The sequence below is a fragment of the Diadema antillarum genome, unplaced genomic scaffold (assembly GCF_040938485.1).
Source record: "Diadema antillarum isolate AM-2024a unplaced genomic scaffold, OU_Dant_1.0 seq00001545_RagTag, whole genome shotgun sequence".
NCBI lineage: Eukaryota > Metazoa > Echinodermata > Echinoidea > Diadematoida > Diadematidae > Diadema > Diadema antillarum.
The window spans coordinates 130,979-156,543 of NW_027272274.1; the positions used below are offsets into that span (position 1 = coordinate 130,979).

Consider the following 25,565-nt stretch of genomic DNA (forward strand, 5'->3'; position numbering starts at 1 on the left):
AGTTTTGGGACTGTAAAATGTCAAAATTTTCAAGCTCGCTCGCTCGCTCGCATTAATTGTTATGCAATTCTCCTGATGTTGCTGCCAGTAATTACCGGCAGTTGCGCCCGTTGCGCCCCCAACCCCTCCTTTATTTCCAAAGCGAAAAAATATGGCTCCAAATGGCAGTTTTTTGACTGTAAAATGTCAAAATTTCCAAGCTCACTCTCTTTGCTCGCTCGCATTTAATTTTTATGCCATTCGCCTGATGTTGCTGCCAGTAATTGCCAGTAGTTGCGCCTGGTGCGCCCCCCTCCCCTTAATTTACAAAGCAAAAAAATATGGCTACAAACGGCAGTTTTTGGACTGTAAAATGACAAAATATTCAAGCTCGCTCGCTCCGCTCGCTCGCATGTAGTCGTTATGCCATTCTCCTGAAATCGCTGCCAGTTGTCGTTTCACACCGTCATTCCATAATCCATTTATAGGGGGTACAAGCCCATCCGGCACTTCCACACCCTCCCCCCACCCTTGCTCGCTCCTTCGCATACTAACACCCCCCCCCCCCACTCCCCCTCCCCCCAAGATGAAATCCTAGCTACGCCGGTGCCCTTTCCCCGCTTGGTTTCCCTAAAAAAAACAGTAAAAGTCTAGGGATTGAGAGCTTCCTATATTACAGATGTCTGTCCAAAAAATCTCATAAACATTTAGTGTCAAAACGCACCCCCCTTGAAAAAAAGCTGGTGACGCCCCTGCAGATATGTTGGGGAAGAACTATGTTGTGCCTTGTAGGTCAGGAATATGAGTTTGAACATTATACGTTTGTCAACAGGTAGCCAGTGTAATCCTTTTTAGGGTATGGGTTATACTTTGCTGACGAGGAGTTCGAGTGACAAGCCTGGCTGCGATGTTCTGCAGCATCTGCATGCGGTAGATGTCGGTAGAAGGAATGCCATACAACAAGCTGTTGCAGGAGTCTATCCGGCTGGTGACAAATGCATGAACCAGAGTGAGTGTAGCTTTATTTGTGAGGAAACCTCTGACTTGACTGATGCATCTGATTGCTGCCATAGCCGATTTCCAGACAGTTTTTATATGTTCCTTCATACTGATGTCCTGATCAAAGACGACCCCAAATTCCTAGCATGACAGTGCATGAGGCACAGGGTTGATTTGACCATCACCAACACAGGCATTCAAAGGGTTGGGTTGAGAACAAAACTTTGATGTGAAATGGATCACTTCCGTTTTGACATCATGCAGAGACAACTTGTTCTTCATTGCCCAAGCTCTGACATCAGCAATACAGGCGTTTAATCTTTCCAAAGACTCTTCACGCTCGGTGTTCTTAAACATTATGTACATTTGAGTATTATCTGCATAGAGCATTACATTCACATCATGAGCTCTTATGATGTCATTTATTGGTGCTGTATACATCGTAAAGTAAAGGGGCGCGATGACGGATCCTTGAGGAACCCCTAGTTTGTCACTGCCGGTTTCCGAAAAGGCATCTTTTATCTGAACTGTATGCATTCTGTTCTTCAAATAGGAGCAGAACCATTGAAGAACAGTTCCCCTAATTCCATAGTAGCATTCCATTCTCTCTACATGTGGATTGAGTGAATGCAACAATATTAGTAGAACACATCAGTGAAAGTTTGAGGAAAATCCGACAATCCGTTAAAAAGTTATAATTTTTTTAAGTATCTGCGCAATTGCTGCTGGATGAGAAGACTACTACAGTGTGTGATGTCACATGCGTACAACGATATAATGAAAATAAAAAGAGAATTTCACAAAATTTTACTTTAAAAAAGTGCACATTTCTCGGACTTGTTACTGATGTATGTTAAGGATAATATTATTCCCCTTGCCTTCTGAAAGAGAGAAGTCGAGTGTTCTTTTGTTATGCGAGAAAAGTGAAAATAAGGTGAATTTTCTTTATACTTTCTTTATACCGTTGTACTCATGTGACATCACAAGCTATAGTAGTCTTCTCATCCAGCCATGACTGAGCAGATACTTTAAAAATTCATAACTTTTGAACGGATTGTCGGATTTTCCTCAAACTCTCACTGATGTGTTCTACTAATATTGCTGCATTCTCTCAACCCACATGTCCATGAAGGTGAACAATCATTCGTAGTTTACCGTAATATATGTTGTACAAAATTTAACATCAGCTGGTAATTACGATTTGATTTGATTTGATCTGATTTGATTTGATATGATTTGATTCGATTCGATCAGATTTTTGTTCGTACGAAAAGCGTGAATATACACTTTCTTGTCACTGGTTTCCACTTACCTTGGTATAAAGATCTACGTTGACGGCAAGTTCCCTTGGAGATAAAAGTTAGTTTCCTGCATCAGCCCTGAATGTGTTAGTGATTCGAAGAGAAGTCTTACATATGTTATGCAAGATGAAATGAGATGATTTAATAAGCAGATCTGATGTCTGTAGCACATTTTCTTTGCTGTACGTCGTTATAACCTGCAGAAGGTTTTGTCTCTCACGTAAAATTATCCAGTTACGCGATTAAATTATTAAAATCCGTTTTTGTGAGTCGATATAAATACTCGTTGTTTTATAGGTTTCGGTTTTGTGTCCTTGCCCGCCACTCAATTTGATTAATCATTGTGAATTTATGCATTAGGGTGGGATTTCACGGAGCACGCGAACGACTTGAGAAGGACGCGAATGACAAAATACAACATTCGGAAAAGTTTTTCTCCGAATGTGTTCCGACAATGAAGCCGAAAACTATTCTTGCGCAATTTGCGCGAAGTTTCCACGACGTATGTGCGAAGGTCGTATGTATCATTGCTAAAGTACAGCATGTTACGTACACGAAGAACACGCGAAGGAAATGCGAACAACGAAAAATGTTCAATAATCATGGGAGAAAATGTACCCAAGGAGAGGTGGAAGCTGTCTTAAGTTGATTTTTTTTTTCGTTCCTCTATTCTCCTTTCTTTTTCTCTCATTTCTCTATCGTGTGCTTGCCTACATTTTTTTCCCTAGGACCTATCTCCACTAGTAAAGCATTTCATTTTTTTTTTGCAGTTCCTCCAACACGTAATCTCTATATACAGTTCAAATGAAATTTTGCATACTTTAGATTAATATTAAGTGTATTCTGCGTTTTTTTTTTTTTTTTGTATATCAAACATGTCTTTTTCTTTGGTAGTCTTTAATTTCTTTTCTTACTGTAGTTGTTAATGATTGTTTGATGTTTAGATGTATGGTACGATTTTTATTTGTAGAAAACATATAGGTCATACATCCCCAAACGTGCGCCAAACGTTCGCGAGAATGTCTCAAAAGGTACGCGAACAGTTTGCGATTACGTCGTAAAATGATCGGAAAAACCTCGCAAATTTCGCGTAACATACGCGAGACATTCTCCAGTTTCGGAGTCTGTTTGGGGTTTCACGAACATTTTGCGAACATCGCGCGTGTCTTGCGAAGGTCTGGCGCATATGACGAGGCTTTAAAGACACTTTCGAGAACAATTCACGAGCAAATCACGACGAAGTGTGCGGAAAAGGTTCGCAAAAAATTTCAAACTTTTTTGAAATCATCGCCGCAGTAAAAACGACATTCGCGAACAATTGACGACGCTTCCGAACCCTCACGTTCGTTTGGCGATCTTTTGCAGACTAAAATACGAATGCTGGATTTTGCCATTCGCGTCCTTCGCAAATCGTTCGCGTGCTCCGTGAAATCCCACCCTTACGGAGACGTGTGGAGTACAGTAACCTTCAGCGATTCTCCTCGACCAAATGGCCAGAGAGCTAGCGACCACTCAATTTGTCCCATCAAGCCCAAAAGGTTTGACCCCTCAGAGTTGCTGGGACCACCCTCCTCATTATTAAAATGCGAGTCAGCCTGATCCCCGAGGGTGGGTTCGGTCCCCAGGGACCCCCCTAAAAGGGCCCTTGGCGGGTGTAATTTACCTCGTGCAGCCCATGGACCAAACTTGGTCTAAAAGAATGTCCTATGGGTGTACATCATAAAAACATTAAAACTGACAAAATATTTGGTTGGGAAAGGGGTTGCCAGACCGCTAGTTTGCAGGCACAAACCCTTGTTGGTCGTGAATGAGTCTGCGCCAAGACCACACTTTCCCATAGGCCCTGTACTGTAGCGTCTTCCAACAGTCCGAGGGACAGTGCCAGTTTAGTGCATGTAGTAGTCTTGGCGCAGACCCCTTTACTCTCAACAAGGGTTTGACCCTGCAAACTACCCGGTATATCCTGGGCCCCAGGGTAGTCTGCAGGCACAAATTGACCAGGCACAATAGAACACACACACAGACACACACACATACACACACACGCACGCACATACGTTCACATATTCCTCCATGTATCTGATACATACCTTTACACAAAACACGTCTCAAAGGTCTCTACAGCCATGATACCTTGCACATGTATAATAAATGTCGGACCTATAAGAAATTCAAACTTTTTGAATGTTTTACATTAATGCTATCAATGGACATTTAAGCAGGAACACTGCAGAGAATTTAGAATTTGTGTGAAGTTGTATTATGTTATACTGGCCCTACCGTCTACTTATCCTTTATTATGTATTCACCTCATAAGACACCATAGCTTTTCAGAAAATGCTGAAATGAACCCTTTGTTGTGGGTAGAGATTTCAGTTTCAGACCAACCACAGAAGCACAAGTTCGTGTCAACAAAAGAAAGTTGGATATAGCTTGGAGTACTTCTTTTTTCTCATGAATGATTTTGCGTTTAAAATGCAAAACCAAGTCTCAATCCTTACATGATTTTTTTTTTTTTGAAAACATAAAAATAACTTTTTGATGTTTTGGCTAATGGATATCACCTTTTATGTATGAAAAATGGCAAGGATTACAACATTTATGCCAATGTTTCCTTTGTTTGATTTTAATAAATTCCAAATCAGAATAAACTGCATAACATGAAAAAAGAAGAAATGGTTTCAGAAATGATATCCATTCATTCTCATAATCAGTAGTGCGTGTCACCTCTTAGTCTTGGACAAATATCTGCAAATTAATAAGAGTAATGAACATAATAATGGTGTTCTATATAAACTATGAAGATGTATTGCTGAACTTCCTTGAAACTTCAAATAACAAGATTCACTATAGAACGCTTATTAATTTTCAGCACTTTTGTCGATTTTTTGTTCATGGAGATACTTTATAATGGAGGTATATTATAACTTATATTTCTGGAGATACATTATAACTTTATGATAATTCCCATCCCCACACAAATGAAACTCATTTTTTTTTTATCACATACTGCAAACACTGCCATTGACCCTGGTTAGTAAATACACACCAAGTTGAAACACTGAATTATCACTTGAATGAAATGCTAAGCTCTATTAAACTATAGCATGCAGGTTGAGAGTGTTAACTTGATGTGTTCTCTTTATATCAGCATTTTTGTCAACTCCTTATTTCTATAATCATCTTTAGTTTCCCATCCCCACACAAACAAAACTCAATCTTTGGTGTCACATACTGCAACGATAGCATATGTCATTAACCCTCGACATTACACACAAAATTGAAAAATCAAATTACCAACTGAATGAAATGCTAGTTTGATTTCTTTTAACTATAGCATGCATGTTGAGAGCATCTATTGGTACATGATTGTTCTTGTGTTGCCTTTTATATCAACGTTTATGTCAACTCATTTATGAGATACTTTGTCTACAACCCCCCCCCCCCCAAAAAAAAAAAAAAATCAACTTTCAGGGTGTCACATACTATTATAGTTATGCAGTTACAATGCAGTTCATGCCTATAATTCAGTTGCCATTAACCCTGGCAATTACAAATCAAGTCATGCATCATACTGTAAGGAAGACAACAAAGGGCTTGTTTCAGCATGTATTCCAAAAAGTATTTGTGACATACATACTATGGAAACATAATAAAGGATAAGCAGGCTGTGTGGCCAGTAAAACATAACAACAACATCTTGTTTGAGATCTTGCTTTCGAGTTCTTGCTTGAAGGTTTATTGATAGTATCCATGTAAAACATTCAAAAAGTATGAACATCTTTAATTAGGTCTGACCTGTTAGTATGTGCAGGTTCTGTGGCTGTACAATTAGATTACCAATTCAAGTGACATGTTTTGTGTACTAGTATGTACTTGGAGTCGTGTGCGAACATAAATGTGTGCGTGTGTGTGCGCGTGTGTGTGCGTGTGTGTGCGCGTGTGTGTGCGTGTGTGTATGTGTGTGTGTGTGTGTGTGTGTGTGTTCTATTGTGCCAGGTCAATTTGTGCCTGCAAACTACCCTGGGTCCCAGGATATACCGGGTATGATATAGTTTGCAGGTTCAAACCCTTGTTGGGAGTAAAGGGGTCTGCGCCAACAACTGGCACTGTCCCTCGGACTGTTTGGAGACGCTACAGTACAGGGCCTATGGGACAGTGTAGTCTTGGAGCAGACTCATTCACGACCAGCAAGGGTTTGTGCCTGCAAACTACCGGTCTGGCAACCCCTTTCCCAACCAAATATTTTGTCAGTTTTTATGTTTTTATGATGTACATCCATAGGACATTCTTTTAGACCAAGTTTGGTCCATGGGCTCCATGGGGTAAATTACACCCGCCAAGGGCCCTTTTAGGGGGGTCCCTGGGGGCCGAACCCACCCTCGGGGAACAGGCTGATGCGCATTTTGTTAATGAGGAGGGTGGTCCCAGCAACTCTGAGGGGTCAAACCTTTTGGGCTTCATGGGGTAAATTGAGTGGTCGCTAGCTCTCTGGCTAAAACGTGTTTATCTCAAAATTTGTCCGGTACTCCCCGTCGTGTGACTCTGCGTCAAACTTCCACAAGTCCAAAACATTTTGTGACTTCTCCTGCAGGTAATCTGGTCTGTTCAGCTGCAGTTCCTGAAAATGGTATTTGCCATAAGAATCTGAAGATACTTTTTTTTTTTTATAGATTTCAGCTTTCACCTCAGGTTTGATCTATAAAAAAGGGGGCCGTAACAGGCAGTTAAAGGATATAGTATCAAAATATGTCTCATTCGAATACAATAGACCAATACGCGCATTCAAAGAAATTTATGACAGGACATAAAAATTGCAGGGAAACTTGTATTCGAAGTGGTATTCTACCTCTACGGATTAGAAACTACACAAGATTTGCACAAATTTTTTCCAGAACTTAACAGAAAAAAAAAAAGGAATGACAAAGCTGCTGTGAGATTGTGGCTGAGTATAATCATAGAGTACCCAACTGTTTCTCCTTGTTTTGTTTTGTTTGTTTGTTTGTTTGTTTGTTTTTTGGGGGAGGGGGAGGGGGAGGGGTTTCGTTTTGGTTGTTGCAACTACATTTCAAGAGAGTCTCTCATGTTCATATCGATGTATTTCTCAGACTATAACCACACCCCCCCCCCCCCAAAGAAAAAAACAACAACAACAACACACAAATACACAGGAAAAAAAGTATTAAAGTAGGCCCGATGTATGGTTACTGTGAATTTACAGAATTCCAAGCCATGGCTTACATATCCCTGCTGGAAAGAACACAGTGTTCCACAATGTGAGATACATAGTGTGAACACAATGTGAAATCTCTTCACACTGTTAAATTCGAACGTTTTAACAGACCAAACACAATGTGAGTCTTCAATTCACAGTGTGAAACAAAGCACTACTATGTGAACACTCTGTGAAAACCACACCACAGTGTGAAATCATCTCCACACTGTTAAATTCGAGCGTTTTCAAATAGTCGACTATGTGAACGCACTATGAACACACTGCAGCTTTCTGTGTTCTTTCCAGTAGGCTTGTCCCTAATTCAAAGATTAGAAGGCAAATAGACCCGACAGAGACAACCTCATCTACTGTACCCCCAGGGCATGAACATTGAAAACCAAGCATGAGACGTAGGAAAATTTTATAAATGAGCGCTCCAACTCAAAAACAAAATGAAAAGATTGAGAGACGTTACACCTTTGAGTATAATATACAGCATGCGATAGATTGTGTTGCTGTCTATATGCATTATGAAGAGTAAACAGATAAATGCCATTTTCAAATTAGTATTATTTGTTGTTGTTGTAAGGTCATCATCAAATAGAAAAATAAATATTTTCTATGATACGCGATACATAACAAGAAACATTTTGAAATTATTATAAAAAAATATTCATTTATGCACTACTTTATTTAGTTTCCTTGTTTTCATAGACTTCAAACTCAAATAACTCAAGTTAACTCAAGTTATGAGCATATCGGTTTGACATATAATCAGGAAAGCCCCAAATTTGCCAGATGAGAGAGTCGACTTACTCTCACGATGAGGTCGTAGTCGTGAAACCCGACCCACTCGTAGTATGCATGGATCCATTCCGGGTATGAGAAGATTTCGCTTGAAATGTTGTCATTCACGGCATTCACGTATTTCGTGAAATTCCAGCTACAAAATAAAAAGAAAATACAAACTGAAGTGCTGAAGGGTAATATCGAAAACTTTACCAAAATCTTAGTGACGTAGTCATTTTTTTCTCTGTCATGCAGTTTGATTGTTGACAGTAGTAAAAGCCATCCACCTAAAATTACCATGGTACTCAAATTTCTCACGTATCTACCTGTCGTTACTCTTTTAACACTGCAATAATGAACGAATGGAGGACAAATTTCATTTACATCAATTCTTGATATGCAGAAGCAGTAAAACATGTAAAAAGGCAAGGCCCTATTACTCAACAGCGCAAATATGATATGGATGTTATACACAGGGGTCAGGATGAAATAGCATTTTCCAACCCCCCCCCCCCCTCCCTCTTTGGATTTTATTTCGACCTTCAAGATCTTTAAATCACTGACTATGTAGTCAATGGTATAAATTTTCAAGCACGGAGCATTGCCCAAACGGCCCACTGAGAAAAAAAGTGATGTAGAATTAATCATTGTCGTTTGTGGCGTCATAAACTATGACCTACATTAAGTTCATTAGACAAATTTTGGAGTCCGGGCTAATTCATGTTCTTGGAAAGACGGATAGTCAAAATGGAACAACTCTAATGATAATGGTAATAATAATGATGATGAAACTGTGGACCGATTTATATAGGAAGGAGCACAAACCTCTGCAACGTCATTCTGGATAACAACATTACGTATTGGACAAAGTTGGGCATTTCATAATATAGGTGATCAGGGTTTCAGTGTGATTATTCCTTCGTCATTTTGAAGTGTTTGTAATCGATTTGTTCATTCATTCATTACTTGAATCCAGTATGACGTCGGCATATTCAATACGTAAAAACATTGTAAACCAACTATATCCGTTTGGTATATGTCCATCGGTATATATTATATATATATATATATATATATATATATATATATATATACATATATATATGTTGATAAGGTAGTCCACGTGTTGGCAAGATAAAAAGATAAGTAACAAAGCTGCAACAAAGTTCATGCTGTATTCACCAACGGTTTATTTCTTCACACAAATTTTCGAGCGTCTCGCCGCCCTTTCTCAAGTGTTGATATATATATATATATATATATATATGAATCATATTTTTTTAGAGGAAAATAATCTGTCCTCAGATGTTGCAGTATCGTTTACCATTGTGTGTATTTTCTCCTTCTTTTATGTCCGCTCTTCTGCATTCTTATACCGGTATTATCATGTACACAATTCTTTGCATTATATTCAATCAAGGTAGTATTTTATTATTTCTCTTATATCATGGAATCCAGTTTGCTTGTGTCCACGATGGCACGTGTTGTAGTTTCATTTTCCCCCCCTTTTTTTTTCCTTCCTAATTTGATTTCTTGTCAGTTGACATTGGTTTATTTGATTTTGTTTTATATGTGTTGTAGTTTCATTAATTTAATTCATTATTCGTTTTCGCATTCATTTTCTGAGGGTCCCATATAGTACAAGTTTTGCTATTTAGTGGAACCTTCCATTTCCATTCCCATCCTTATTTAATTTTAACTACATGTATAATCAAGTTCAAGTTCAACTTTATTTTCATTTCCATTAAATAAACAGGAGAAATGATATTCAATGCATAAACAAAACAAATTTGTAGTGATTTCGATAAACGTACATCAACAAGATACATGTGATGATGAGTAACGACACACAATTGCATTTATAAGGCCTATATACATATGCATATTACACGGATGGGAATGGTACATATACCAGAAAGACTACAAAAGGGCGGACATATTAAAAGCAAAGAATAGACACAATGATGCATTGTTCGATGACTGTCATATTTGAGGAGAACTTATATTCGACAGATTATTTTACTCTCATGATAGAAAATAGTTGATGTGTAATGATTAATGCATATTATATATATATATATATATATATATATATATATATATATATATACACTCAGCAAAAAAAGTAAGTTCCCCCCTAACATTTTTGGATATATCTCAAAAAGTATTTTACCGATTTTCAGAATTCAAACGGAAATGGATAAAGAATTTTATTACTCATAACATGAGTGGCAAACCATTGCCACCAGATATTATTATTGGTGTGAAAAAATGCATTTTATGTCAAAATGCATGGAAATAAAAGTTGCACTTTAGCGATTTGCAGTGACTTCTACACAAATAATCAAACAATCAATCATGATTCTGAACATTTAAGCATGGTTTATTGCATATTTTTTCTATCTCTTTCTTTTCATGAGCATACAGTCAAGTATTTGATAATTGATATGTCCACCGTCCGCTTCAATGACCAGCCGGCATCTCGTCCTCATACTGTTAACTGAAGTTTGTACTTGGCGCTGCTCAATGTTGGCCCATGCTCTCTGCAAGATGCGCTGAAATTATTGCAATAAAGTGTCATTTTCACCTCCTTGCTTGCTTTCCGCTTAATGATATCCTAAAGATTCTCTACTAGATTACAGTCAGGGGATCTTGTAGGCCACTCCATACTTTCGATGCCATTTCCCTCAACAAACTGATCTACAGCTTGAGCGCATGATGCAAAATGGCCAAAGGCACATTAATGTGATCAACCCAAATTGGAATTACAAATCACATGGCTTCTCCCAACATTTTCATATTGAAAAGGCTATTGTTTAAAAAGTATGCATAACATCTGTTTAATAGGGAGGCACATTGTACCTGAAGAAATTCCTGAGAATTACACAATTTGAAAGGTCATTTGCTAACTTATATAGGAAATGTATACAATATGCTTCATATAGCCTATTAAAGTGCAACTTTTTTCCCCATGCATTTTGACATAAAATGCGTTTTTTTTTTACACCAATAATGATATCTGGTGGCAATTATATGCCATTCATGTTATGAGTAATGAAATTTCCTATCCATTCCCGTTTGAATTATGAAAATCCGTGAAACACTTTTTGAGATATATTCAAAAATGTTAGGGGGAAATTACTTTTTTTGCTGAGTGTGTATATATATATATATATATATATATATATATATAACATATATATATATATAAAGATAAGTGATAACTTAATTGAGTTAATGAAACAAACCTAGTTCGGTAATATGTTATAAGATTTCAATAAAAATAATTTCAATTTATTCTTGAAAGAATTCAAAGTTCGTGCTGTTACAATATCATTAGAAAGTGAGTTCCAAAACTTTGGCCCATCGTAAATAAAGGTGTTCTGAGCCAGCAGAGTTCTGAAAAGGGGCAAATGAAACTCATTCGAACGCCTTGTTGGGTAATTGTGAACGGACTGATTTCTTGGAAACATTGTTTCAAATATATTTGGAAGGTTTTTTTTTATCATCATTAAACATAAATTGTCCTAGGTTATACAGATACAAATCCTTCATTTTCAATATTTTGTTTTCAAAAAATAACGGGTCAGTATGAGACAGAAATGCAGTATGACATATAATACGGAGTGACCTCTTTTGTAATAAAAGTAATTTATCTAAGAATGTTTGATATGTATATATTTGAGAAAAAATACAGCTATATTTTCTTCATTAAATGAAGAAAACATAGTTGTATTAATTATTTTGTTATTCATTATCACATGTATTAGATTACGTTTTTGCAATTATTGCAAAAATGTTCTGCTTATACATTGTATATAAGAGAATGACTTAGTACGAGGGACAGAAAAGAAGATAGAAATGAATGTTTTAGAATCAAACAAGTCAAAAATTGCATATTTTGATTCGTTTGTGAATAAATAAAGTTTGTCTAGAAATATGAAAATTGATTGAATTCTGCTTATATTATTTCATTCTATATCGTGGTAAGAATGTGAGATCGCAAACTGTTCTAGTCTTCCAGCTAAGGCTGTACAGGAACATCAAAGATTCATAGCTAAATCCATCATTTCTTTTTGTTTTGTTTTTCCCAAAGTGATCACTTAACGCAGACTAACCCTTTCGGATTTTACTGTTTTGCAAGAAAAGTCGAGGATTTTTATGTATCATTTTTTTTTTTTTGCTTTTAATAAAGGCACTCTTGGCGTCGTTTCAAGGTATTGTTAATGATAGCAACTTCACTATCCAACAATAGTTGCATTGGCGCAAGTCAGAGCCTGCAAGATATAGATGCTATCGCTCCCAAATTTGGTACAATACGATGTACAAGAGAGAAATACACACAGATTAAAGAATGCACCACTAGATAGTCCAGCGGATATAGAAAAATCATGCACTCAATGGTAAAAGCACCGCACTTGGTACACATGTACATGACACCAATACAAGTAATTTCTGATATGGAAGCCACTCTGATTCTCCCTTTGGTGGCCGTGACGGCCATTTTTCAAAATGGCCGCCATGTGATATAGCAATGCTGTGTATTTTGGAAACTATAAGTCCGATGGTCGTGATTCTTGTACCAATGTGTAGGTTTTGAGGGTCAAGGATTCCAATAAAATAATCTGTGAGAGGATAAAACCATGGCAACCTACTATATTGGCTGCCATTTTGAAAAAATATGGCCACCATGCTAGATATAACATATCCTTAAAACGTATGGACAAAGGGTCATGACTCTGGTACCAATTTATATGTTTTTGATGTCAAGGATTCCGTTAAATTCAACTGTAAGTGAATATGAATCGTTTCATCCAACGTTTTGGCGGCCATTGTAATAAATATGGCTGCCACACAACAGATAATGAATATTGTATAGGCTATCTTCGAACTCAAAAGATACATAATCATGATTCAAGTGTACAAGTATAGTTTTGGGGTGAAGGTTTTCAATATAATGATGTTTTAGCGAAGTGAATAGGTTCATCACATCCGTTGTTTTGGCGGCCATTTAATAAATATGGCCTCCCTCCAGTTATATAGCGTACGAGTGTTATGAAAGCGGGATGCCCACTGGGGATTGATTCTGGTGTAAACGTTTGTTTTAGGGGTCAACAATTACTTGTTCACTCATTTTTAGTATTCTAATGTGGAACATCTGGGCATAGTTAACTTTGTAAACATTTTGGAAAATATGCTCAACTTCCTTTATAGGATTTCGGTGTGTACATTGAGAGTGAAAAACATGATCTTCACAATTACATGTCTGAAGTACATATTAATCAAGGTTATAAATTTTCTAGAAATATGGACTCTCGCTTTCTCTGGTCCCTGGACCATGATATTAAAATCATAGTTTCCAATCAATATAGTACATCTATTTTCTTTTGAAACATGACGCTGAAAACTTCTAAAACTTCTTATGACACTTACATTCCAGGTATGCAACAATTGTACTTACATTGTATGTGATGTTCAATACCTACTTGAATAGTGAATGTGATAGGGGTATGGTCGATCAACAACAATCAATGAACAATAAAGATCTAAACGCCGCAACAAAAAAGGAGGTTCATTCAACAATAATAGGTGAACGATTCTTGTCAACGGGACAATACATACGGCAAGTGAGGGTATCTACAGGGTGGCACTTCAGAAAACGGAAAAGATTTTTTTTTTTTCAAAACCAAAACAAAATTGTCCACTTTGCTTGAGTACTTTTCTTTCTAGACATGTTTTTGTTGATCATTAATTTCTTACTTTATTTTATCAAAGCTCAGCAACGGAGACTGTAACCCAACAATTGAAGGCCAATTTTCGACAATAATCCTATTCAAGTATTTCACATTGTGATGTGCGGCCTCAATTCTTTGTTAGTCTCCCAAGGCAGTGGCTTTTGTTCGATGCTGAAATTTGTTGAATTGAGCCAAGAAATTTACGCTCGACCCGTCTTTACAAAGTCATCTGTAGAATGAAAACTACTCAACCAAATCGGATGATTTCGGTGTCATTGTTCTTCTAGATAAATTCTCTATAACTCTATGTCATTCACTTTGGCATCAAAGTAATACAAATATGCAAATATATAGACTGCGTAACCCCAGCATTACAAAAACAAAGAAGCGTCCTTTATGATTGTCGACTTAAGAATTCAATGTGCATTTATTCGATTCGGTATGTTTGAAGTTTTCTACACTCTACATACCAATAATGATCAAACAAAAACGGAAGAAAAAAATCTGAATACATCAACATGAAGCTAGACACAAAATCTGCATGTTTCAAACAGACAAATGTAAATAATTGTTAAGGCAGGAAGGTGAATTATTGTTCAATCGAGCTGAACGATGAAAGTAAGTTATACATCAGTTTTTTTCTGTAATCATGGCAATGACAAATATGCGAGTGGTGTTTGTCTGCAACAAAGAGATTTTTTTTTCTCTACATGTTTATTCTTGTTTGAACAAACACACAAAAAGAATCCCTTATTGTCATTTAAAATACATTACAATACAACATTCTTTTTTCGTTTCGTTTTCGTTGCGAAAGTATTGGTATATTTTGTACAGGTATTATATTGCACCATCTCAACCGAAAATGTACCATCCCTTGTAATGGTGATTAATCATATTATAAACGCACAGAGAACAAAAAGAAACCCACAAAATCATTCATAATCATCATGCATTCCATAATAGAAAATCTAACCATCTAACAAATTAATATCTTTTAAGATTCTTCTTAAATATATCAATATGGGGAGAATTTGTAACTTTGATTTCGATTTGATTTCGATTTATTTTCATATTTCTTGATGAAAAAATACATCAAATATAACAAAATTAAATGAAGTACATGATATCAAGCTGGAGACATACATAAAATATTGCAAATATATAAAACATATAGTGGTCGATCTATGACGTTTTGAATCTGTGAATGGATGCTAAAGAAATATGAAGGAACCTACTTAAAAGCGAGCTTGTTGAGCGTAGGTCCCAGTTAAAATCGAGTTAAAGATTAAGATAGGGAGCACGGGTACAACATTGACCAAAACATAGAGGAAAAAAAAGTACATTTATACAGTTATATAGCAAATTCTTCTCTAATACAGATTTGGGGTCGGATAAGCCACATGCTGTAGGCGGATGAACCATTGTCGTTCTGGCGATAACAATATGACTCAATATATGATAACAATAATACGGTTAAAAAATATCAAAGATTTATACATTGCGTGTTTTAAGGAGGGAACACATGCACCTGCAAATCCCCCCCCCCCCCCCAGAAAAAAAGAAGACATTCAACAACCAGTTACAGTGCAGAAGGAATTAAAATACCAACTGTTACCTCGCCCCAAATGTCTTAGAGAAGGAAGAAAATGCAATAGGTCATAGACACAGTGACAGAATTTGAGGGCACAAATAGCTGGTTTTAACTTTAACTTTAACGGGTAAAGAATTCCATATGAAGTTCCAGTATGTGTAAGTATGTGCATTCTATGAAATGATTTTAGATCTACTTTAAAAATAATATTTCGTGTGTTGTACTTATTGAAACTAAGAATACTGTATAGAAAACAAAATCACTTTGTTGAATATATCCACAAGATTTCTAGGAGTGGGGTTTGCTTTTGCAAAAGAACCTCCATCCAAGACTAGGCAATGATTCATGTAATAAACTAAGAGCTTAGAACATGGACGGAAGACAGACCTCAGAAGATAGAAGGAACGTCATTCAGGGTGACAAATTAAAGATTTTTAAAAAGAAAAACACGACTTGACGCGCAACTCTTACCTATCTTTGAATAGTTTGGTACTGGCAGGCGGATCTTGAATGTAGTCTCTGCATCGTCAAAGAATTTTTAAGGCAGAAGAAAAACATCTTTAAATAAGATGTAGTGAAAACAATATGTTTTCAGATTCTTAAAGATCATCTCTGGAAATCTTTATCATTCCATTTAGGCTAATCATGTTAATGAGAAATCAATTCATGATTCAGGACAAAGCCAGTGTATTTATTAATTTTTGTTTTCAACAAAGTTCTTTCACCTTTATGCACATTATTTGTTATGCAATTGCACATGGTGACGTCATCATCTCACATTGGTGAGCGTTAGAATCATTTTTAGTCAAATATTCAATAGTATTCAATGCGGACATCATATTTCCGGAGCAAAATAATTCAAAGGTCTCATTGATGAGGTAAAATGATGTATCGGTGCGATGTCAAATGATATATAATCTTTTTCGGGGAGAGTGGACGTTCCGATTTTCATGGAGAAACATTAATTTGTCTTTGCCATCAAAATTTTGTGATTTTTAAGTTCTTTCTATTTTCTAGGAGAATGAACCCCAAATATATAATTGGATTGAGGGAGGAAACAATATCAGTAGAACACTGTCATCAGCAAAGTTAACGAGGCCCTAATATTAAGTTAGGCTTGCTAGGGATAATCATGTATGGTACTTTGATTTGGTTTCCTCTTTTCATATCTCTGTCCTCTGTCACAATGATTTCTTTGATTCTTTGTACCATGCAAAAAAAAGAAAAGATAAATGAAATGACGTGAAAGTTTGAGGGAAGTCTAAAAAGAATGTCTCAAAAAATTATGCATTTTTGAATTTTCCATCGCTGGGTGGGAAAACTACTACAGTTTATGACTTCATGTAGGAAAAACGATGTGAAGAAAATATACAGAAAATTCAGCATGTTTTCCTTTTCTAGCATAACGCTCTTTCAAAAAGCAGGTGGAATGACATTACCCTCAACATGTGTCAATAGTACCTCGCAGGAATGTATATTCCCCCTTTCCCCAAGATTCAAATATTGTGGAATTCTTTTTAAATTCTAATTAGATTATTGTCCCGGCGTGGCGTCACGAAATGTAGTACTCTTCTCCTTCAAAGATATCAGCATTCATTAAATCAACATGTTTATTTGGGTTTAATTTCCTTTCTATAGTCAACTTCTAGTCAACCACAAAAGTCAGGATGCATGTGTACCTGTCTCCTTGGATAGCCTTCTGTAGATCCAAGACGGACCCTGGTTTTGGAGTCCATGTTTTCACAAGTGGACAGCGCTTGTTGATCAATGCGTTGAGGGTATCTGGTTCGTTTCTGATGTTGATTTTCCGAAGATATCTTTGGGGAGCGGAGGGTAAAACAGAAGTTGCAACAAACAATGTAACCACCAACACTGTAGATATTGAAAAAAAGCAGTAGAATGCCGTGTAGGTGTTCCAAAAAAAAAATCCCACTTTTGATCCTTAATAGTCCAAAAACTATATATCAGGTAACACTGACATTGATATGAGCAATAGCTGAATAGTACAATTGTTTAGGCTATTTAAAAGTGAAGGCATAAATCAGTTTCATTATATTCGGGATTCATTTTTTAAGTTAGTTAGGATTCAGATTGTGCTCTATTTTCAACTTCTGTACAAAACGGTAACTTTGCACAGGGGTCAATTTGTGTGTATGATGGGAGTGCGTGGTTAACACCCAGACAATGGTCCTGGACAATGATACTTAATTATTCATTCATGAGCAATTATTGTTGTTGTAGTTGTTGTTGTTATTGTTTTGTTTTTAATTGCGTGTATCACTCTAGATTCAGTATTTACCCCAACTATCACAGCTAGTCTTTATTCATCCTGAAATGTAAGTTATGCAAGCACATTACGTTTTTCCTGTGTATGCATTTCACTTCTTACCATGAATTGAGACTAGCAGTGCAAGGGCAATCCATCATGAATTATCAATTAAAGCATTCATGTGCCTTAGAGCAAGAGACCGAAGAAAGTCTAGTCAGCAGAGCTCTAAACAAGTAGTATTCATGTACATTGGTCAGGGTTGTCGTAAGAACACACTCATATACACATCATTGGTTCCTGTGTATAAAGTTCAGGTTTTGCACAGAGGGTTAAAATTTGACCAAAATCTGGAACCTATGGATTTAATGAAACTGATTCATGTTTTCATATTCAGATCACCTCCAAGTAAACTGTGCACTATTCAGCTATTGATTCAACTATCAATGACGGTGTTATCTGATATATAGTTTTCGAGATATTTAGGATCAATAGTGGGATTTTTTTTTTTTGAACACCAAGTACATGATCACTGAGTTTTCAGTTAGGGGATTGTATTCCTCGAAACAGAAATTATTGAAGATACCAGTGGTATTGCGCAAAACGACGCCTTAAAATTGTACTTTTCCCTCACAATATAATCATTATTTGATACTAAAAAACCCAGAATGCTTTAGTATCAGCATGAAATTGAGATTCTCCCTGACGTGATTAACGAACTTCTTCTCGTCGAATCTTGTATAGGCACTAGCAACACCGTCAATATTACACTTTAGAACTATAATGTGCCTTGTTCTATATCTAAACTAGCACATGGAAAGCCAATCTTGCAGAGGAATTACTGAATACGGTGACCAAGTAATATTACATTTAAATTCATAATTTTTTAATCATTTACCATCTTTATGTTAAAGGTATTGTTTACCATTGGGAGCAGTGATTTAAGAAATGTTTGAGTTATCATATTTGATGCATAGCATGTGTAGGTCTGTGGTATCACAAAACATCCTACCATATAAAAAATGTGCAATAAAGTCTGAAATATTAGGAGATATCACTATTGTTCTAAAAAAAAAACCTGACTGTAGACGGTTTAGTCTAAAAACAATTTTATTATAATTATTGTTCACAATTTGTCCATTTAAACATGCATAACACTATAATGATCAAATTTTTTATCCCTAACTCACATTTTCGAACAATTTTGAAGCACTAGGTTTTTGTTTCATCTGCAAGATGGTAAATAATGCCTTTCAGGTACTTTGATTAAAAAATAACCAGTACATGGCAGGTGTTTCATTCGTCGTATTTTCATTATAATTACATTCTGAGAATAATGAACATTGAAATCGCTTGTCATCGAATGGATACTTGCTTTCCAACACGCTTGCACACAAACATTATTTTTGACGCGATATAATATTTACAGCCAATAACATTATTAGTATCTGTAAAATGAACAATATTCATTCTCAATTCATAACTTTGTTAACATTCCATATTTCAAATGGAAAGCGTTTTGTTGGTCGAATATGCTTGCTTCATCATCGCATACGTTGCATAAATGTGATGATTCAAGTGGCTGAAAACATTTGCATTCAAACGCATTGACATGAGGTGCGTATAATATGCAAGTAAAGGCCTATATATATATATATATAAATATATATATATATACACATATACACAATTATAATTTATATCATTATAAAAGTGGCTACTTGTGTAACGCAAAGGTCCACCTTTCAGTGCTCATGGCGCTTCAAAAATGTTAGTTTCAGTTTCAGTTTATTTTATTTAATCACGGCAAGAAAGCTGTTCTTCTGCCAATCCGTGAACAACATACAAAATAGCAGAAATACATACAAATGGCATATACAATTATAATAAAGAAAGGAACAAGTGTCAGGTAACAAAAAAACAACGATACATTTGAAAAAGTACAGCTGTGGTAACATGTTAATTCAACAATATCAAATAGAAGGAGAAAAAAGAGAAAAAATAATATATCAAGAGCTCGTTTGAAACTGGACAGATCTTCGAGAGCTTACATTTCAAGTCATATGCTGACTGATTCTAACTCTGGACTCCTGTAAAGGCAAGAGTTCTTTTTCGAACTGCTGTTTTTTGCTTTACACAATACAAATTTCTTTGTACTGTTTCTAAAAAGAAAATAATTTGCTGTATGTTCTTCAAAAAATTGCAATACACAATCTGAAAACATTCCATTAGAAATGTTATACATCTATGCAAGTTACTCTCACGAAATTTGGGAGTTATGCACAAGATTAAGCAGGTTTTCCCCATATATATATATATATATATATATATATATATATATATATATATTACGTATAATATAGTTTATATTCGATTTTATTACTTCCCTATCTTCATTGTAGTATACTGGCATGGGGGAATTGTTCCAAAATATGCATGGAATCTATCTTCAGAATACAAAAGCGAGCTATAAAGATTATCAATTGTACGAATTATTTAGCACCGACAAGCCAACTTTTGAAAGTAATAACCTACTAAAGATTTTTGATATACATGTATATTCTTACTCCCTTGGGATATCTATGTACCAGTTAACTAAGGATGAATTACCTTATGCTTTTACTCCCATGTTTGTTCAAAAAATAAAGCTTTACACTCCTACCTTACAAGACAGGAAAATTTATTCCACTTTCCCCCAAAAGAACTGCATTTGCTCTTAAAACATTAGTTCATACAGGTCCGACATTCTGGAATAGCCTCGACTCTAACATCACTGAATTGTTGTTACTGAATTGCTTCAAACGCAAACTAAAAAAAAAATCCTCGTGCAGGCTTATGTCTAATCATACAACATGCAATCTTCATCCGGACTTCCTCCTCTTTATCAGATTCGTTGTTTATTAGGTATTCCGGGTTTGCTTTTCGTTCTTTTGACTGAGTCATTTATGTCAAGGCTAATCCTGAATTAATGAACCATTATGTATCATATGCATTTTTGCGCATTCTTACAGTTACGTAACTAAATTGCTCGGGTGACGAGGAATCTTGCAAGCGCAATACAGCGGCTATTTCGTTATGCTCTCATGTATTTTATTTGTTTCTATTGCTCTTTTTGCTCTCTTTTCCTTTACGTCCATTTCCTTCCTTTCATAGTTTTCGTTACTAGGTTGTGTAAGAAGACCAACATTTTCATCTATATAGGGACCTATAAATTACAAGCTCTGCTTTTTAGTAGGTTCCCACATTTCATGTTTAATTGTCTTCTCTTGTATTCTTTAATTACGACACTATGTCCAGTCTTATGTTCAATCGATTGTATCATGTTATTTGTGTTTGAGATGTGGAACAATAAAAATCAATCAAATCAATACATAACATGTAGTAATTGTTTATATCTTCGTTTTCCAAAGTATCTAATGACAGACGTTTGTAGATTGCTGAGTACATTGGTTCAACCAAAAGGACAGTTTTCAAAACTCTATTTTGAATAATTTGCAACTTTTCAGAATCCGTTTTTTGCAGATTACCCCATACAATGAATTTACTCTAATAATGGACTTGTAAAATACAAGAGCATTTTTTTTTCAGTTATACAAAATCGTATTTTTTTTTCAATAAATACAGACTTTTCACTGTGCTTTTTGTCACCCTATCCACCTGTTTGCTCCAATCAAGATGTTGGTCAAGATAAACTCCTAAGTATGAATTTTACAGCAAGTAACAGAGGGAACCTCAGATTCATCAATGCTGACTCTCAACACCTTGTTCCTATTCCTCTTTCTGGAACCTACTAACTTCACTTCACACTTTTTCACATTCAGAGCGAGGAAGTTTACTTTCAACCATTGTGACAAGCACGTCAAGTCGTTATTGAGAGACCTCTTTGTATTTGACGGAGATCCTTGCTAGGTAAATAAAGACACGTATCGTCATGGTATAATGGACCTTACATTCCTTAATGCAATCAGGCAAATCGGTGATGTACATAATAACAAGAGCTCTAACGTAGAGCCCTGTGGGATTCCACATGTTACATACCTAGGCTCAGATATGGAGCCGTAAATACCAGTATACAGACCACAATCACGGAGAAATTTACAGAAGCATTTACACGAATTACTATTCAGTCCAACATTGTCCAAGGAGAGATAACTTATGAAGAAGTGTCGCAGATTGACTGTGTCTAATGCCTTTTTGGGGTCAATGGAGACCATTCCAACCATTTTACCCTTATCTAATTTATGGAGCATTTCTTCTCTGACACAAAGTAAAACAGTCATAGTGGAATGGGCAGGTCTGAAGCTTGATTTATTTGGGTTAATGATATAATTTCTATTCAGATAATCATACAACTGATAAAAGATGAGCTTTTCAATTTTCTTTGTAACACCAGACAAAAAGATATGGGTCTGTAGTTATCCATTTCACTTCGACTACCACTTTTATACACTGGCGCAACTTTTGAGACCTTCCATTGTTCAAAGAAAAATCAAATATATATAGAAGTGACTTTGCAATTTTACTCATAACAGGCTTTATCAATTTTATAAATGTATAGTGTCCATTCCATAGGAGTTTTTCATTGGCATACTTTCAACCACCTTCACAGTGTCTTTAATTACATATTCAAACGAGAACAAGGAGCTCCATTTCGGTACTCATTTTGCAATCTCTTCCTCTGTTCTTTGATCATGACTCTTGCAAATCGCATCTCCTATTTTTGTGAAATATGCATTAAAACAATTTGACATATCAACTTTATCCTTGAATTGCGTGTTATTATTCACAATGTATTCTATTTGCTTGAATGTATTCTTTGCAGGAGTGATAAACTTTAAAGATTTCCAGACATCTTTTGAGTTACCATTGCTGGAATAAATGACATGACTTATGTATTCTTTCTTCGTCTGACGACATTTCAGAGTAACTTCATTTCTAAGCTTCGTGTAAAGTAAACTTCGTAAACTATCACTCACTCTGAGTTTTAGATGATTTAGAAATGAGTTTTTGTCGATCTCTTGGACGCATTATATATAAACTTTCTTCTGTTATCCAAGAAGATTTTTTTTTGTCTTTACGCTTTTCTTTTTAAGCGGTACAAATTCATTCCTCACACTTAATAACTTTTCTTTTTTTTCAAATTCATGATATGATTTAATAACATTATGGTATGTTTCTACGTGGTTCCATTATTCTTATTGCATTTACCAGCATTTCGAGACACCTTATTATATGTACATTTTGTTTATGGTTCTTGTTCTTTGTACCCCAAGTGCAATATACAAGGTAGTGGTCACTCAGATACGCACATAAAGGGTTGAAGAATTGGTCTGCTGGGTAATCAAGCTTAGGTCTGCCTGAACCGCTTTGAAGTCTCCCGTGGCCGAGCGGTTAAGGCTTTGGCGTTCCATGCCAAAGACCCGGGTTCGACTCCCGGCGGAGACTAATTTTACAGCTTGTGCTATTTAGAAAAAAAGAAGGTGAGGGGGAACAGTAAGAGGAATTTCAATTTCAGTCGAGGGATCATCTTATCTCACATGTTCATGATATGTATATATGTAAATACACACTGTATGTATTCATGCATATGTAGTATAGATTTCATAAACACACAAGATATATATGTATATATATATATATATATATATTTATATATATATATATATATATATTTATATATATATATATTTATATATATATATATATATATATATATATATATTTATATATATATATATATATATATATATATATATACTGACATCAAAGGACTTAACCACAACATGGCGGTGCAAGGACAGTAAACCTATTGACAGCAAATCTTGCACATAATATAGACGTGGCTGGTGTTGGGTAGCACCCCTTTATATATATATATATATATATATATATATATATATACATATATCGGTGTGTGGTTCGTGTGTGTTGGTGTGTGTGTGTGTGTGTGTTTGTGAGTGTTTCACATTCATTACCGTGACTTACTCATCGGAGGGATGCGCTTCTATGAAGTATCCAGCGATTGGGCAGAACACGACGGGCTTTACATCGTGCACCACTTGTGCCTTGTAGGAGAGTAATTTCTTGCGTTCGTTCCGAATGAATTGCTCTTTCCATTCGTCTGAGCAGTACAAAACAGATCAAAGGTAAGGCATGCAATGCATTTCAATAACACGTGATCATTCTTTCGATATCTTTTTTTCATACATTTACGCATACTTACATACACACTGTATGTGCTGCCTGCACATATTTATCACATTGTAAATGCACAGTGCAGTGCGTTTCAATTGGCTAACGTCGAGAATGTATTGTGACGTGCACGGTTGAAACGCAGTGCAAAACTCTTTCTTCAATGGATTGGATTGTAAAAATCATTCTTTTGTAGCAAATACCACTGGCTTTTCGCTCGAGTCGATTTTCCTTGCTGCATGGGCAATCATTCCGGGGCCTTTATGCTATTTACATTTTAACGGCGTATCTCTCGGTGTGAATTCTCAAGGCAATTCTAACATTTTTCTGTGGCATGCTTTTGTAAACAAAAAAAAAAAAAAAAAGGGGGAGAGAATTCGTTTTCAAGAAAGGCTTCAAAGATTTGGAACGCCAGCAAAAGGATATCATTTATATTCTCGCTCCACAGTTACACTGTGTGCTTATAGTGCACATTGATGCTGTGCCCACGTTAAAATGGCATGTACATATTGCCTACTTCTTGTAGTTGTACAGTGTACACTTGTTAGCTTATCAAAATCATACCGATTTGAGCTCAGGTTCTTAAATACTGCCTAAAAGGAATGTGAATAAGATATGAAATTAAAGGGGCTATACAGTACTGGTTGAGGTGGGGTATCATGGTTTTAATATTCCTAAGTGAGATAATGAGAAACCTCTTATGAAATATGAAAGAGCATGTAATTTTACGAATGATTGAACGTTTATGTGATGAAAATTGGTTTTCATATGGCTGAGATATCCAAAAAAGTGATAATAATGAAAGATTACATGCCCCAACTTTATTAGGATCTCTTTGTTTCACCTTGTTTTTGGATATCTCGGCCACTTCAAGACCGATTTTCATCAAATAAACGTTTGATACCCCTTACAATTGCATGCTCTGTGACATCTCATAGAGTGGTTTCTGAATATCTCGCAAAATGTTAAAAGCTAAATCCTCACCTCGACCAGAACTGTACACACCCTTTAACATAACAGAATACGTTCATGAAAAGATTGTCATGCGATTTAGATCACTTTTATTATACTTATTGCTTGATGTCATAATATTTGTTCAGTTATTTTCTTTTTTTAATAAGAATATTTTTGATGCATGTTAGCGTCACGAAAGCATGAAGCGACTAATTTTCAAGTAGGTAACTAAGCTACACAATTGAGCGCATTAATTGTATGATATATATATATATATATATATATATATATATATATATTATGAGTGTGTGTGTGTGTTCTAAAGAAAGCTTAACAAAGGCATAGCAAAGCTTGCCAAAAAGAGACAAAGCGAGGTTTTCAGAACACCTACGTATATAGTGTAAGTCTTTCCGCCTAGCAACTGCATGCCTCGTCCGACATGATGGTCCCACAGTTATGGAATATAAACATATATCTTGCACCTTTTACATTATATTTGATACATAAGGATTTGTGTGAATATAGGTATTTATGTACATGATGC

At 35.8% G+C, this 25,565-nt stretch overlaps 1 protein-coding gene across 1 annotated transcript in view; it reads right to left on the minus strand.

Annotated features, from left to right (window-relative positions):
• LOC139710581 (cytidine monophosphate-N-acetylneuraminic acid hydroxylase-like) overlaps positions 1–25,565 on the minus strand; it is a 61,772-nt gene that overhangs the window by 20,993 nt on the left and 15,214 nt on the right. Inside the window, exons 8-11 of the mRNA XM_071622505.1 lie at positions 23,861–23,996; positions 17,289–17,426; positions 16,081–16,128; positions 8,311–8,437 (exon numbers count right to left, since the gene is read on the minus strand). Of these exons, the coding sequence (XP_071478606.1) occupies positions 8,311–8,437; positions 16,081–16,128; positions 17,289–17,426; positions 23,861–23,996 (449 nt within the window). The remainder of the gene's footprint in view (positions 1–8,310; positions 8,438–16,080; positions 16,129–17,288; positions 17,427–23,860; positions 23,997–25,565) is intronic.